The 15,991-nt window shown below is 49.0% G+C and overlaps 1 protein-coding gene across 1 annotated transcript in view; it reads right to left on the bottom strand.

Annotated features, from left to right (window-relative positions):
• Positions 1-1,082: 1,082 nt before the first annotated feature.
• Positions 1,083-15,991, bottom strand: part of CASTOR2 (cytosolic arginine sensor for mTORC1 subunit 2) — a 67,876-nt gene continuing 52,967 nt past the window's right edge. The window contains exons 3-9 of the mRNA XM_015880921.2: positions 10,228-10,421; positions 9,666-9,798; positions 8,686-8,809; positions 8,216-8,326; positions 7,454-7,536; positions 6,481-6,575; positions 1,083-5,023 (exon numbers count right to left, since the gene is read on the bottom strand). Of these exons, the coding sequence (XP_015736407.1) occupies positions 4,958-5,023; positions 6,481-6,575; positions 7,454-7,536; positions 8,216-8,326; positions 8,686-8,809; positions 9,666-9,798; positions 10,228-10,421 (806 nt within the window). The 3' untranslated portion in view covers positions 1,083-4,957. The remainder of the gene's footprint in view (positions 5,024-6,480; positions 6,576-7,453; positions 7,537-8,215; positions 8,327-8,685; positions 8,810-9,665; positions 9,799-10,227; positions 10,422-15,991) is intronic.

The following is a 15,991-nucleotide window of genomic DNA, read 5'->3' as shown; positions in this document are numbered from 1 at the left end:
TGGGTAGTAATGGAGATTTTCTTGAGCTTGACTTCCCACAAGGGCTGCTCTGGCTTGAACTCTTCATTTAGAGTTAAGCCTTGTGGAGCACAGGGCTGAGGCACCTGCCCTGACCACCACATCTTCATACTTCAGCTCCATGAGCTGAAATGCTGACTTGGGATGGATAGGATCATTGCTGGTTGTTAGTGCTCTTTCACAAGTGTTTCCTTGGTGCCTTTTGGGGTTGGGCCTTTTGGAGAAGTGGGATGAGAACTGATTCCAAGTCATACCTGGCTTTGTTTCAGTCTTGCTGTGCAATAAATTGCAAAGTCTGTATGTTAATGAAATGCCAGCAAGGTCTTTAACCCAAAATAGAAGTGTTGTATGGTACTTTCATTGCTGTGGGTGCTTTCTGCCACTCTGGTTGGTGGCCATGGAGTTAATGGTAGGTAATGTGGTCTGACAAATGTTACTGTCCTTTGTTTTGGTTATGGAAGGCTTCTGCTCCACCAAAAGGCTTAACAGCTACAGCTTCACCCCTGTGAAAGGTGAGGAGCCAGCAGCAGCATGGAGTTGGGGCAGCAACATTCAGCACTTTGTCCTTCAGAGAGAGCCCTGGAGGTCTCTGCAGTGAGGTGGGTGCAGCTCCAATTAACACCAACATAACCTCCTTGATTTTGCATTGATTAGTGAGAGTAATTTGCCTTCCAAAACCCCACTGTGTTGTCAGCTGGGGCTTAAAATAACCCACAGGCATTGTAAGACAAGGCCTGGAGCAGGGCTGTGCCCATGCAGCTGGGCAAAGGGTGCCTCAAAACCCCCCAAAACAGCGATATTTTAGGCACCTGCAAGCTCTTTTCTCTCCAGGAGCCTTCAAAAACAAATGACTCAGAGGACAAATAATCAGAGCTCTCATAAGACTGCTGGGATAACATTATTCATGACTCTAGTTCTTGTCTCTTTCCATCAGGGTTGGAGCCGCCCCTCAGCACCTCCTGCAGCATTTGTGCCTTTGGGTGAAGGACAAAAGCCACCAGATGTGGGGTAACGTGGGGCAGGGAGCACCTGGGTGGGAAGGTGACACACTACATCCTTAGAAAGACAGTGCCAAGCTCTGCTTTATTGTCATCAGTTTGATCAGTACAAAAGCAGACAGCGTTTTCACCTTTTATTTTTTTCTTTTCCTTCTTTTTCTTTTTAATTAACACTTTTACAAAGTACAAAATATACCGTCATTTGTTTCGGAACATTAGGATTTATTTTCCTGTGTGTGTTCTGTGTTTTTTTTACCCCCATACAGTACATAAACCTCAGCTTTGCAGCAGCAGCAGCAGCAACTGGCGAAGGAAAGCAGCGCGCTGGGAATGCAAAGCGGCCGCTCTCAGCTGCACAGCCCAGTGCTGGTCTGGGTGAGCCCCACAATGGTTTGCATTAGGCTGGGAGTTAAAGGGGAAAAATAGAATGCATCATTCGTGTCCCCCCAACAAGGAAAGGCTCCTGGGAAGGGTTTGTGAGGGTCCAGAGGGCTGTGCACCCCCATAGAGCTGCTGCAGCAGAGGGGCAGCCCCTGCTCTCATGACAGCTTGCTAATTTATGGGGGGCAGCACTATGAACATCCTTGCGGAAATGCAGGTTTCCTAAAGGCAGAGAAGGGTGAAGAGATCTGCTGGGCCCTGCTCTAACCAGGTGGGACTCCAACATGGTGTTAGGGCCACACTAGAGCCTCAAGTGAGGGGGATGGTGGGGCTCCTCCATATGAAGTCCCCCCCATGCTGACCCTTGTGCCCAGCAAACAGCAGGTAGGCAGCAGGACCACTGCACCCCTCATTTTAGTGACAAGCCTGGGGCCAACAGACCAGCTGTATTAGTGAGGAAGGTAGAGATGAGCTCTCTTGAAGCACCCCAGCTTCATGAGAAGGGGGGTTCCAATGCACATCAACCCAGGGTACCATGTGCTCCCACTCACATAAAGCCACGGTGCCCAGAAAACAGCGTTGTTTCGAGTTACAAAAAAGCTGGTGGGAGTTCTTTGGGAAAAAGGCTGATTGCTGCTATTGCAGAAAGCTGGTTCAGTGCCTCAGCACAGGGATGGCAGGGGGGTGGGAGAACCCCATGCTGCCAAATGTACCATGCAGGGGACAGTGCAACACCATCTCCTCAGGCCACACCAAACCCAGACACACCTCATCCACAGCAATGAGTGTGGGCTGTGTGCTCTGCATGGCACCATTCAGCCCCAGCCCTGCATCCCATCATCTTCCCAACCAGCAGAAGGGGCTGGTGCTGCCTGGAGACTGCAAGGTGAACTTCTTGGCTATTCAGTTCCTAAGAGGTCTGTTTCTCTGTACATTCACACCCTAAACCTGTCATACTGTTTGCAATACTTCATTCATTCCCCTCTCAGAATCTCCTGCCAGGATCCAGGGGCTGTGCGTTGCCCCTGCAGGGGCAGTTGCTGCTATAGGATCTGCTGTGCTGCAGGACGTGGCCCTTCTGTGCTGGTGCCAGCTGGCCTTACACCATGTTGTGCTTCGTGGGCTGAGTGATGGAGGAGCAGGGGATGGGGAATGGGGCTGAGAAGGGCTCAGTCCCACAATGCAGCCGCCCATGGGATGCACACAGCCCTGGATGGACGGAGGGACTCATAGGAGGAGGCAGCTGAAGCTGCCAGGCAGAACCTCACACCTCGGCCAATGTAAACACGGCCCAGCACACACCACACAGTGTAAATACTGTTTGGCAAAAGGATTAACTGGGTTTTGCTCTCTAGCAGGTAATAAAAGTTTAATCCAGTCCGACATCTCCAGTCAGGATGGGGGCAGTGAGTGAGATGCCTTCAGCTGCTGCTGGAGATGCACACAGGAGTGGCAGTGACAGAAAGAAAGGGACTCCTCATTGCCTAATGGCATCCATCACCGATGGCTGCAACATCACACTGCAGGGGCTGAACACAAAGCAAAGAAAGCAGCAATCGTGGACACTGCACCAACACGGGTCCTGCTGCCTTGTGCACGATGTCACTGATCTTTCGTGGAGGGATTTTGGGTGCTGGATTCAAAGTGGCACCGCAATGAAAAGGACGAGTGGAAAAGGAGAAGCTTCTCTCCCATCTCTGTGCTTGAGGCAGCCAGCTGCAGAGGGAGCAGGGCCACGCACTCCTATTGCTGAGACACTTGAATTAAGAACATACAGTGATACACGAGTGCATACGGCACTGCCTACAGCTGTACGTGCCCGTGGATGCACACAGCATGTTCAAGTCTCTATTGCTCAGGTGTCTGTGCTGCGTACAGGCACACCAACACAAATAAAGGCAGGCATTTCTATGTATGTGCACACACACAGTGCAGCTGAAACCCAACCAGGCAGAAAAAGACCAAAAGAAAGAAAGAAAAAGGCAAAGAGGGGAGAAAAAAGCTCCGACTGTGGAGAAATGGAAGGTCTGGAGGAGGTGAAGCTGAGGGTGTCTGCAGGGTGGGACAGCCCTGGGTGATGCTCTGCAGCCACAGTTATGGGGAATTTAAGGCCACTTCCCTCCAGGAAAGAAGAAGTGGAACAACCAAAACAGCCTCTAAATCATCCTGAGTGCAAAAATTAAAGTACGAAGAAAATAAAAACCTTGCTGTTCTCACTTAAGGCTCAGTAGAATTGCTGCTTGTTTCAAGTACTTCTCTTGCTGCTCCTTAGGAAGCAACACCAACTGATGCATGTCCTGCACACCAGCACATACAACACCTACAGCATCACCTCCTGCCTGCCCTTGTACCCCCTGCAGATTGCTGCAACTCCCTGCCTCGCAGCTGCAGGAAACTGCAAAGTGCCATTTCTCCATCATGGGAAAGAATAGGAACATAAGAAATGTGAGGGCAGACCCTGTGCAGGTGGCTTCTCCTTCTCCCTGTCCTGGGTAACATCAGCTCTGGGGGTGCTGGGTTGTGCTCTACGGGCTTTTTTTTGGGGGGGGGAGTTTTCAGCACAGTTCAGCTTTCATAGATCTGAAGCCAATGGAAAACCCCCATGAGTTCAGTCCCCACATGGCAGATATTTCCACTGATAAAAGCCACAGAAGGGGCCCAGCGGGGTTTGGGGACCTCCTGCCCCTGGTGAGGACAATCTGTCTGAGGTGGCCCAGGCTGTGGGGTAGGAGAGGAGCAGCAATGAGGACACTGGACAACACTTTGTGCCCCACAAATGTCTAGAATTGGGATGGGAGAGAAGGAATCTCTCTCCTCCTGCTGGTCCTGGTGAGGGGACAGCAGCTGTCCTGGAGCAGGAACACAGGGGGGAGGATACTGGGCGTGGGGAGATGGAAAACAAACCTAAGCCAGACTCAAAGCAGACAGAAACCCAGGTGGTGTGATCTGCAGGGCCCCTTTCTCCAGCACCTAAGAGGGGAAACAGAACCCCAACCCCATCCCAACCCAACATACGCAATGATGGAGAGTCCTCAGACATCCTGACGAGAGGAGACAAGCCAGCACCGTGCGACGTCTTTTCTATTTAATTCCACATTTCATTTTAAGGGGCTCAAGGCTCTCTGGCAGCCAGCAGCCCACCAGACCAGGCCGTGCTGTGGGGCTCAGGGTGCAGCGCCCGCATCCATCCATCCATCCGTGTCCATCCGTCCATCCACGCCACGTGCTGGGGAACAACATGAGCTCCCGGGCAGCTCCATCTCACCCCGAGCTGAGCCTCAGGAAACAGCCTGACCTCTCTTCCTCCTGCCCCTCATTCATAAAGAAATTTAATAAAATAACAATAATAATAATAATAATAATAATAATTAAAACAAAGGCTATTCGCAGCTGTTTCTGCTCAGCTTTCCACAGTCTCTTTTTCACGTCACTCTCTGGAATCAGATTTTTTTTTTTTCCTTTTTTTTTTTTCAAGAAAATACTGTGAGAAAAAAAAAAAAAGAATAATAATAATAATTATAATAATAATAAAAAGCATCTGGAACCAGCTCAGAAGATTTCTAATGCTTTTCAGCTTGACTGACTTGGAGTGCATTGACCACACCGTTTATATTTTCTTCAGGTACCTGCAAGGAGAGGAAAAGAGAAAGGTCAGGTTCCACCAGACCTTGGGTTGGACGGCAGAATGAGTTGATGAGCAGAGCAGCCCCAAAGAGCCAGGAATGCTGTTGGAAACCTGAACCCACAGCCACAAGAAGAGCCAAAGCAAAGCTCCAAACTGCTTCCCAACCACAGCTCCAGCCTCAACTGGTGCAGAATGCTGAGGAAGATGAGCAAGGAACCTCCAAAGGGAGCAGAGCACCTGGAACAGGTTTGGCTCTCCCCAAACATACCCTGCAGGGAGCTGGAAGCTGCCTCCAGCCCAGCCCCACCTGACCCATGTATGGAGATCTGAACGTTCCCATCTAGGTAAAGCCTCCCAGAGAAGGAATGACTTCCAGAGCACTAACAGCAGGGAGAGCTGAGTGTTAACAGCCAGGAAAAACTAAGCAACAAAAAGATACATGGGAATAAAAAGAACAGGGCAAAGGGAATGAGTTTTCATGAAGAACTCTGAATTGTTGACAGCAAACGCTGAGTGACCTCAAACAAAGAGAGGGTGGAGAGAAGAGGTTCAGGATGCTCTTAGACCTTGAGAGATGCTGCTGGAAGTAAAGGTACTTGGGGAGTAAAGAGCCAAGGTGAGGGTCTTGGCCAACAAAGCAAAGAAGGGCTTGCAGTGCACCAACAGTCAGCACGCCTTGGTGCTAGAATGACACCATCCAGGTGAAAAGGTGTGTAAAAGCACACAAAAAGAAAACAACAAGTAGCAAAGCAAGTGACAAAACGCTGCCTTAGAAAGGAAGATCCAGAGACCTCAATGTGTGGCCCTAAACAAAAGCCTGCCAGCTGCTTGGAGGCTGCGGGGTCGGATGCAGCCACTTCTAAAAGGTGGAGCTGCTGCAGAGTCATCACAATTGCACGGCATGAGTTTGAAGTGAAGCATCTATTTTAAGCTCTCCTGATACTGCCTGACAATTAGCAGCACTCTGCACCCCGTGCCCTGTGCACACAGCGAGCTCAGGGGCCACATGGCAGCAGGTAGGAATGCGAGGCAAAGCTAACAGTATTGATTTTAAAATGGTGTTTTATTAGCTTATCTTATCAGCACAGTTAATATTCAAGAAAATAAGGCGAACGCATACACCACTCTGACCTTTGCTATCTGGAATAATATTTACTCTTACTCTTTACACACATGACCTATGGGCTGCAAATGGTTTGCGCCAGCTGTGAAAAACCCAAGAAACGAGCTGAAAAAACCCAGTGCAAAAAACCCCTTTGGAGCTTCTGAAGGTCACACAAGTTGGGTTGGACAGTGATAAAAGGAGAAGCAATGCAGCACTTGGGGGGAAGCAAAATGAAGAGCACAAAGCAGCTGAGCTCTGTCAGCTCTGTTAGTGCACGGCTACTGGTGTTCTCATCACTGTTTGCCTCCCAGGAAGCCCAGCCTTACCCCAAAGAAGCAAGTTTGGATACTCACCAACGCGTGATCAAACTTAAAAGTACTGATGTAGTAGGCTGGGATGTCGGCCGCGGCCAAAGGCTCAGAAATCTGAGCGACAATTCCACATTCATCTATTGGGGAGATAAAAAATATGAGTCACTGCCCATTCCACCAGCTAAAATCCAAGCAGGTTCTAAGCTACCACATTCAAATGTTGCCCACTTAGGAGACTGGAGGGTGTCCTGATGTCCCATCACTGAAACATATCACTTCTAATGCACTCTGAGGTGCATTAAAAGGAGACGGATCAAATGGCGTTCTTACAACCTTTGTTCATCTGACGTATGACTAAAAATGAAACATATTTAAAGCAACTTTGCAGTGTTCTTGAAATCAGTGTTTTTAACTGCTTTACAAAGCATGGAAAGAGCCCCGTTGCTTTGTGAGCATCAGGTCTTGGTTGCAGAATTCAGATTGACCTCCCTTAAAATCGCAGGGGTCGTAAAAATAAGAGGGATACATCTGCAGAAGTGAATATTTGCTCTCAGCTTCGATGTTCTTTTGAGTAGAGAAAACGTCTGCAGCACTGAACATAAAACAGTTCTCCCATTTGGACTTCCATAGATCTACACTCAATATACAAAAGCCCCAGAGGTGTCTAAAGGCTGTGCTGGCACACCACTGCTTTCAGCTATCTGCAGTGCATCCTGTGCCACCTCTTTTGTCCATTTTTGCTCTTTAAGTACAGACCCAGTTGCATCTGCCTTTGAAGTCCTGCAGACGGATGTAATTTAGGCGGAGCTGTCAAGCATGCAGCACTTTTAAAGTATATTTAGAAGCCTGACTTATTAGTAGGAGTCACCTATTGGGAAACCTCAGCCTGCAAAGTCCTGTTGAGCTGCTGGCACTTAGAAAACCTCAGACACAAATGGATTTTTCCATCCCCTTTTGAAGGCCCTGAGGCAACCGAGTCCCCCTGCACCAACTGAGGGTCCAAATGTTGACCTACCGAAGCCAAGGGGCTGCCCACCAATCCGCACCATCTTCCAGAGCTCACCAGATGCACTTGTAAACAACAAATTATTAGGAAATCTGAAAAAGAAAAGGAATGCCCAATTAAAACACAGCGGTGCCTCAGGGATGCTGCTCATTCTGTATCCTTGCTTGGAGCCAACAACAGTGGTAGGTGTTCAAGAGCCGTGGAGGCTGAAGGAATGCAGCACTGAGGGTCAGTGGGCATGGTGGGGTGGGGAGGTGGTTGGACTTAGTGGTCTTTCCAACCTCACTGATTCCATGCTCCCCTATCTATATCCTCTTTGATACGTAGTGGTGCCCACTGTCCCTGTACCCAAGCACCATCAGTGCTTTTTCCTACACCATCCCAAGGAGGTACCTGGGCTCCCTGTAGGTCCCTGATTTGTAGCAGAGAAGGAAGCTCAGTGGCCAAGCAACTTGCTGAGGCCAACAGCAGTGAGTGGCTGCCCAGGTTCCCAAAGCACTGCCTGCTGCTCCAAGCCTCAGGCCTCTCTTGAAGGCAGAAAGAGTTTGACTCCAATTAAGGGTTAAGACACTGCTATTTCATATATGCTGCTATTTCATTCTGGGCCTGGCCCATGCTCAGTAAGGTAACGAGGTGTATAGGCACATAACAGCCACACAGTGAAGCTCCCCAGAATTAACATGTGGCTCAGAGCTTAAGCTGCTTCCTGCTCCTCTGAAAACACCCCAGGTGACTTATCAGAGTTTGGGAGATCCTAAGAGCAAAGCTCACCTCTGCTGTGTCTGGACATCCATGACCAGGGAGATGTAACCCTCAATGAGAGAAAAGGAGAAAAAGCGAATGTGTCCCGAGTCTTCATTGCCCACCACCGAGTCCTTTACTCTGAGGAAACAAAAGAGAACAGCATTAAGTGTGTCCAGAAGAGGGCATTTAAAGAAGATACAGCCACTGACACCACAGGTGCTCAGACACTGCTTTAGGGCACATCCCATTACAGCAGCACATTGGCTGTGCACCTTTGGGTCACGTATGGTTTTGCAGCACACAAACCACACTGCTGATTTTCAGCTGAATTCTGGGCTCAGCTTTGCAAAGCCAGCAGAGGTTTCTTAGCTCCCACCTCTTGGGACAAACCCCTCTTGATTCTCCATCCTCACCCTCCCTAATTACAAGGCACCACAGCACTGCAAGGCTGCAGCAGGTCCCCAGGCAGTGTGAATTTGTGCCCTGCCATGACCTACCCATTGGAGTAAAACATGACATCCATGAGGAGTGTAGCAACAGTGGGAAGGGTATCTGGGTCCAGGCTGGTGACGCAGAACATATTACTCGGACTGGAAAGGGGGTGAATGACAGGCCTCTGAACTGCAAGAGACACAGACACACAGCCATGAAGCCACGTCCCACCAGTTGTGACAGCCACAGAGAAAACCAACAGTGCTGGCAAGGAAAAAGCACAAAGTTTCTCCTTACTGAAACCCTGTGGGCTCTCAGGCTGAAATAAATTCATGCTCTCACCATTTAGAGGCATTTCTCTGGCTGCTGGCAGTAGGCCTTCTTATCCTTCCTCTCTCAAAGCTTATTTTATTGACAGCCCTGCTTTTTCTATAAGGCTCATTTTCTTAAGGAGGAGACCTACAGTTACTGAGTGGCACTTCACAAAGGATTCCTGCTTTGTTTGGCTGTGGGCACACAACTGCACCTGGGTGTGGAGGAACAGACGTATTTATGTAGTTGCTTTTCCCGACTATGCCCTTTGCTTGATGCTTGTTCCTGCAGACTGGAATCATCCTAAGGTTTTGTATGGCTGCAGGTCCACCATGGCCTTGATCCTGACTGGTTCTGAAGTGTAAAAGGTGAACAACACCACTCTCTGTGCATCAAACACTGCAGTGCTTAACCAAGCCTCCAGATAAGCCATTTTCTTTTGCAGTGTTAAATTATGGAAGTTTAGGCCACAGACAATGTTTTCTTTTTGCAGCTGAAACGAGTTGCGTTTTAACCTTCTGTCCTACAAAAATGCCTGTTCTAGAGGCATTAAACCAGCATGAAAAGGCTCGAATTCCACAGAGCTCATCAGCCTTGCTCACAGAGTGAAGCACCTACTGCAGTCCCTGGTGAACGGGGATAGACTTGGGCAAGTGCTTAAGCAAATTCCTCTCCCCCATCATACAGCACGAAGAGCTGCATCCCGCAGGGCTGAGTCCAGGCTGTTCCTTACCCAATTTTGGTTTGACAAATCCATTTGTTATCCCAAGGTCATCGGCGGCCACCGTCTCCCCGTTGACTACTCTGAGGATGGTGAACTCCGCAGCCAACGTGTGCATGACGAAGGGCAGGTCTCGCTCACGTACCTGGGGATGAGGAGGTGACAGGGTGAGCTGGTGATGATGGCAAGCACCAGAAGGACAAAAATGCTGCAGTGGAGGTTTAAGGACACAGGGAAGTGGACACATTATTCCCTCATGAAGCAGCAGGTTCACAAGGTGCCATCTGGACGTGTGTCTAGAGAAGCACTTTCAGGGCTATTATTGCAAATGTCAGTAAGGTTATCTACTATAAGCAGGGTATAAATACGTGTATTTGTCACATAACCCATACCAACAAGTGCCCTGAGAAGCTCCTGGGATGTCAGAGAGCCTAATGGCAAGGCACAGAGCCCTGGGGAAAGCAAACCCTGGTGTTCCTGCTGCTCCTCAAGCAACTGGTCCAAGTGTCACCCAAGTGTCATTAAGTGCCACCTGCTGACAGGTGACCCTGCCCAGTGCCCTGATGCGTCTTACCAGGATGAAGTCTGTCTGATAGGTGGAGAGCATGAACACTGAGATGTTTTGGTCAGCTAGTGGTGCAATGACTGACTTGGCAATTTTGGTCACGCCGATGGGCTGGGAGCCAGAGAAGCCACCTCCACCAGACACCACATTGAGGGCAAGCCATGTGGCATCAGCCACGCTCAGGTGCTCCGAGGAAGGAAGCTCTGCAGAGATAGAAGTGGAGCAGAGAGGTTTGTTAGATAGAGGAACAGAGAGCCAGCTCCATCACCTGGTCCACATGTGGCCAGTGCAAGGCAAGAGATGAGTCCAGGCAGCCTGCCCGGCATCCCACACTGCTTCACAGCTCGGCTCTTCTCATCTGGTTTTACTTTCCTTCTCTAATGCCATTTGATGTGGAGGCTGATGGAGGAGCCTGGGCACCAGCCTGAGACCTGGAAGATGCACAGCAGGTCCCCACTGCCTGCAGCCCCAGAGCAGAAGATCCCACAGCACAATCCTTATTCATTGCAAGCGAGTTGGACCGGATAACCTTTGAGGTTCCTTCTGAGTAACACCAATGCTATTACATCTGCTTCTAGTCTAATGGCATCAAGTAGTCTAAAATTAGTACTTAAACCACCTTATAGGGATCTTTCACCATTTTAAAGAAACCTTCATGTATTAACAGCCCGTAAAACCAGGCAGGGACACTGGAATGATGGCATAACCTTCTCTAAGATTGTCTGGACTCTGGGTTTCGGTTTGGCAAATTACAGAATCAAAGAGCTCAGAGCCAGATCCAGCCTCACAAATGCATAATCCCAGTTAAAACCTCCTTGGCTTCGGGAACCTGACCTCAGCTGCAGACTCAGCCAGCACAGACAGTGGAGCTCCCAGCAGAAACCTACACACTTTGCTTTGTGACAGCCCAGCAGGATGGAAACACAAACACAAGGTTTGCTGCTCTTGCACTGGCTGCTCCACATCCCCATAGCCAGGTTCCCTACCCCACAGCATCCCCCACCCCGTATCCTTTCCTTCTCCTTCAGGGATGCCTCTGGGAGCTGTTTCTGTCCAGCTCCATGTAATAAATCCATTCCCTCACCCCCCCCAGTCCCCAGGCACTGCCGCTACGAGACGACGCCGGCGCTGAAAACCCCAAAATGAACTGAATAACAAACACCGTTCGTTTTGCTCTCCTCAATAACCTCAATTGTGTGTGGCATGAAAATAACCCTGAGCCAAATAACACTGCAAACAGCGGGGACGCTGAGAGTTCTGCTTTTGCATTCTGATGCTCGGCTTCATAGGCCAGCGTTCCTATTTAGTTATATATTTATTTTAACTGAATAATCAAGAGCTTGCACGGAACGAAAACTATGCACCAGGGAGGGGGGGGGGGTAAAGTTTGTGCATTAATCACCAGCACGTCACCTCCGAGAGACCGCTGAGAGCTGCTGGTGGGAAATGACTGCAGCCCAAATGCCATTTGGTGATCGCTTTGCCCTTTGCATCAGCCAAGCACCCCCCAAAATCCAGCTCACTCCGCCAACCAGCACGGAGGAGCTCAGAGCAGCTGCTGATCTATCAGGCAGCTGACGTCTTTCTCCCTTTATTGCCACCTCTGCTCCTTGCCTGAGAGATAAATAAGATGGGGGGGGGGGGGGGGGGGGGGGGGAAAGGGATGTGTTTCTTCATTGGACGCCTATTTGCTCCCTGGCAGCACAGCATTGGTATTTACACTTCCACCTCCTGCATCCCAAAGCCATTAAGGCAGACAGGCACCTAAATCACAGAAAGGTCAGAAGACAGTGCTCCTCCCTGCAGAACTATCCCCAGAGCCACAGCAGAACCATCCCAGCACACCCAGGGCTGTGGTGATGCTGCAGAGGACATCAAAGCTCATCTCCCTCCATGCAAACAGAGCGGATGGCGTTGCTGCCTTACATGGGTGACCTGGCTGCAGTTCAGTGCATCCCATCAGCTATTCTGGGGCAGGGATGTGATGGCAGATCTGGCATTTCGCAGTGGATGGAGGCAATCCACGCTGGCAAACCTCACCGAGCTCTTCCTTGGGGGCATCTGCAGCTGCTGGGCATTTCTGGTTGTGTTACTGCAGGTCTAACAGGCCCTAGCAAGTGTGACAAGGCCACTCCGTTTGCTTAAATAACCTGCTCATAATTCAATTAACCTTGCAACAGTGACTGAAAACATCACCTTCTGGATGCTGTTTCCACCAGGCAGCCCTATGGAAAAGTACAGCCCGAATTCGGATGGAACAAACTCAGTCTAGAAGCTCAACAAATTCATCCGAATAGCATCAAATAAGCCACGTGGGAAGGTGCTGTGTGCAGGAAGCTTGTAAAAGCAGCATGGAGAGCTGAATACACCAGACGCAATGTTAACGCAGTCTTGTTAAGGCAGAGGAAGGTAACAGATATAGAGCAAAGCAAAGGTTTGTCCAAGGCGCAGCACCAGCCCAATAAGGCTTAGACATAACTTAGATTCGTTTTTCACATGCGGAATGACTAATAAAAATCATATCATAGATCCATAGAATGGCCTGGGTTGCAAAGGCCCACAATGCTCATCCAGTTCCAACCCCCAAAGAGTTCAGGCCCAATCAAGCACTCAGAAATCCCTTCAGGATGACATAAATGCATTCAGATCTAATAATAATAATAAAAGGCTAAAATTAAAGAGCCAAACCAATGGCAGGGAAAGGAATGGATCCATACTGGAAAACCAACCCAGGATTCTCTGCAGAGTTCATTCCAACTTGATGTCTATCAGACACACACTCGAGGACACCCATTAGCTCTCAAATGAAACGGCGGATATGGGAAGGATTTACTGTGCTTGGAGGGAAATGAAGATGCTAAGCTGGCTCGTTTCTCTGCTGTGATATGCTGGATCATCTCCTAAGCACTTACCTTCAACTCAGCATAGAAGTCTTCGCATCCCAGCAGTGCTGCTCATTGATTTGTTCTGGTGCTCTGAATGAACCCATTGCTCATTCAGTTCATCAGCACAGGGCTAACGTTTGCAGCCACGGCTAGTTCTGAATGTATAAAGATAATGCAATTAAAACTAACTGCCCTTTTTTGGTGGGTTTTGGGGTTTTTTTTTAGCAGCCTTTTGGCTTTAGATCCCTTATACTTCACCTTTTATAGCCTCCCTCTGCAAAAAAGTGACAGCTGGAGTCTTGCTTATGTTAAAGAGAAAAGCTCCTGCAATTGTAGGGTTCCAATGGTCAGGCATTAAAAGTGCTGCCAGCTGCAAAATTCATGATAAATGGGGGGAGCTGCAGCTCGTCCCTCTGCGTGGCGGCACAGTTTATGGCCATATCTTTTTAATATGATTTTTACCTTTATTAAAGGGTTTCCTCCCCACTGCCCTGCAGAAGGTGCTCATCGCTGTGCGTGTTCTCAAATCCCATCTGATCACAAAGCAGGGGATTAAGTCAGGTGGCAGAGGCTGATCCAAAGGCCAGGCATCTCCCTGACTTCTGCATCAGCGCGGTCAGCAAGGAGGGCTGGGGGTGCTGCTGAGAAGGGTGGGCAATGGGCAGAGAGAACCAGAGGGGTCACAGAGAGCCAGGATGGGCTTCCAGCACCACCAGTCTGCTTTCCTGATGTCTGAGATGCTGTATGGGTTTGAGCTGGAGGTCCCTGCTCAGAAAAGCTTGTTGGGAAGCTTTTATTCTGGAGAGGACCCAGAAAGTGCAAAACAGAGATGCAAAATAGAGGTTTATATCCCGTGCCCCCTCAATGGGGAAGCTGTGAAACCTGCCAACTCGTTTTCCTATTTAGGTATTATCCCACTCACTAAACTGTCAGAAGAACATTGTCAGGTTCACAAACTCCAACACTGCGGCGAGGAAATGACAGCTTGACAGTTTATGTGTTTAACCTGGGAGTTCCTGTGCCTCAGTTTCCTATATACAAAAGCGGGTACAGAAAACAATGTTTCTTCTTAGAAAAGAAACACAGGCATCTTTTCGAGTGCAACACAAAAGCTTTTCTTTGCTGGAAATTAAAAACAAGGCAACAAACAGCAGCACTCATGTAAGCCCCAGACTGGCTCAGACAGAAAATTACTTTGAGACTGTTTGCATTCCAGATCAATGGATCAGCTGCAGCACAGGCCAATTAGCACCTTGAAATTATTCAGCAAGCCCAGGGTGGGGGTTTGGGGAGGGGGTGAGAGCAGAGCTTTCTTGATGCAGAACTCAGTGCTGGGTTCCAGATGAGTAAGGTCAGCTACTGATGCTACTGCAAGGCAACAGGGAGGCTGCCAACACTGCTCCTGTTTAACCAACACCAAAACCCTTCCTTGTTTGGGATATTTCAGAGATCCCAGTCTAATTTCTCCTGCTGCTGTTAGGAACAGGACAACCTCTCTGCTTCATATGCATTGACACAGGTGCACACAGCATGCTTTGCTATTGCTGTCAGAGGAAGAGGGAGGAAGGGATCACACCCTAACCTATGGATGCTCCATTGTAACCTTGCCTGTGGTCCTTCTTTAAACAAATTCTACCTCCAAACTGACCCAGAAGCAAGGAAGTGCCCTCAGAACAGCTCTCAGCCTGCAGGGATCTATAGGGACATGGCTTTTGCTGTGAGATACAGGGTTCATCCGGCACTTCTCAATGCAAGGCCACAAAACGACAGGTACCAAGGATTAAAGCAGCTACTGGAGAAGCCCTGCTCCTTGTTAACAGGTCCTCATGCTTCTATTATTAATCCAGGAGGAAAGGAAAACCACCTCTATCTAAATAGGTTTCTATTATCACAAATGCATTTCTATCTCTCCAGACCACAGACAAGCGGAGTGCAAAACTCTTTCAGGCACCGATGCTCTTAACACTTCGAAATCACGCTAATCTGATAAGGCACCGAGGGAATTATGCAAGTAAACAAAGCCAGCCCTGATAAGGAGCCTTCCAGATACAGCACAGCACCACTGAGCACCCGCAGGCAGCTGAGATTTGCCCATCCCTGCAATACGGGGCAGAAGCACGACCAGCCTGCTCCAACCCACAGCAAGGAAAAGCAAACAGCAGCATGCATGGTTTTCCTGGGATGTTTTGCTGTTTTCCACTCATTTGTAGCACAAATGCAAATCTCACTTTCTTACAGTGTTCCTGAGACAGCCAGGCTTTGGGGTAATCCAGCACTAAGTGCCACCAAAACAGCAGCACAAGGAGTAATTAACAGAGAGATGCTTTCCAGGGCTGCGTGCTTTGGAGGCAGGCAGTTCACCCAAATAGGATTAGGATAGCTCAGGATTTTACTTCTTTATTTCCACTCCTTTAACCATGAGAGATCAATGCAACCAACCCTGGAAGAAACAGGCTCAGAATTCACTTACGCTGAGACGGATCTGAAGCTAAAACATCATTTTCCTCTGTTTCTCCAGAACATTCAAGACAAATACAAATATGGAACGGGACCGACTCTGGGAAGCAAATAGCATTTAGTCACCCACACAGACCTCTAACAAGCACTTTGCTGCATAAGTGAAAATCCTCTGCAAAAGCAGTTTAGTTCAGGGGAAGGAAACCTTCAAGAGAGCAGCAGGAGAACTCCCTGACTGCCCATTTGTGGGAAATTAGAGGTAAAACCAAAACATCTGAGGGAAACCAGAATGGTTTAAGTGGGAAACCTCGGAGCTGAGGAAGCAGTGGGGCTGTGGTGGCCTGCTAGCACGTATACACATAAAGAGTTTGTGTGCATGCACAAACACACATCGATGTGTGCTTATCAGTCAGACAAAGTCTCTACAGAAC

The sequence above is a fragment of the Coturnix japonica genome, chromosome 19 (assembly GCF_001577835.2).
Source record: "Coturnix japonica isolate 7356 chromosome 19, Coturnix japonica 2.1, whole genome shotgun sequence".
In the NCBI taxonomy this organism is placed as follows: Eukaryota; Metazoa; Chordata; class Aves; order Galliformes; family Phasianidae; genus Coturnix; species Coturnix japonica.
The sequence above is the reverse complement of the archived record's forward strand: the minus strand, read 5'-3'. Positions and strand labels throughout refer to the sequence as shown.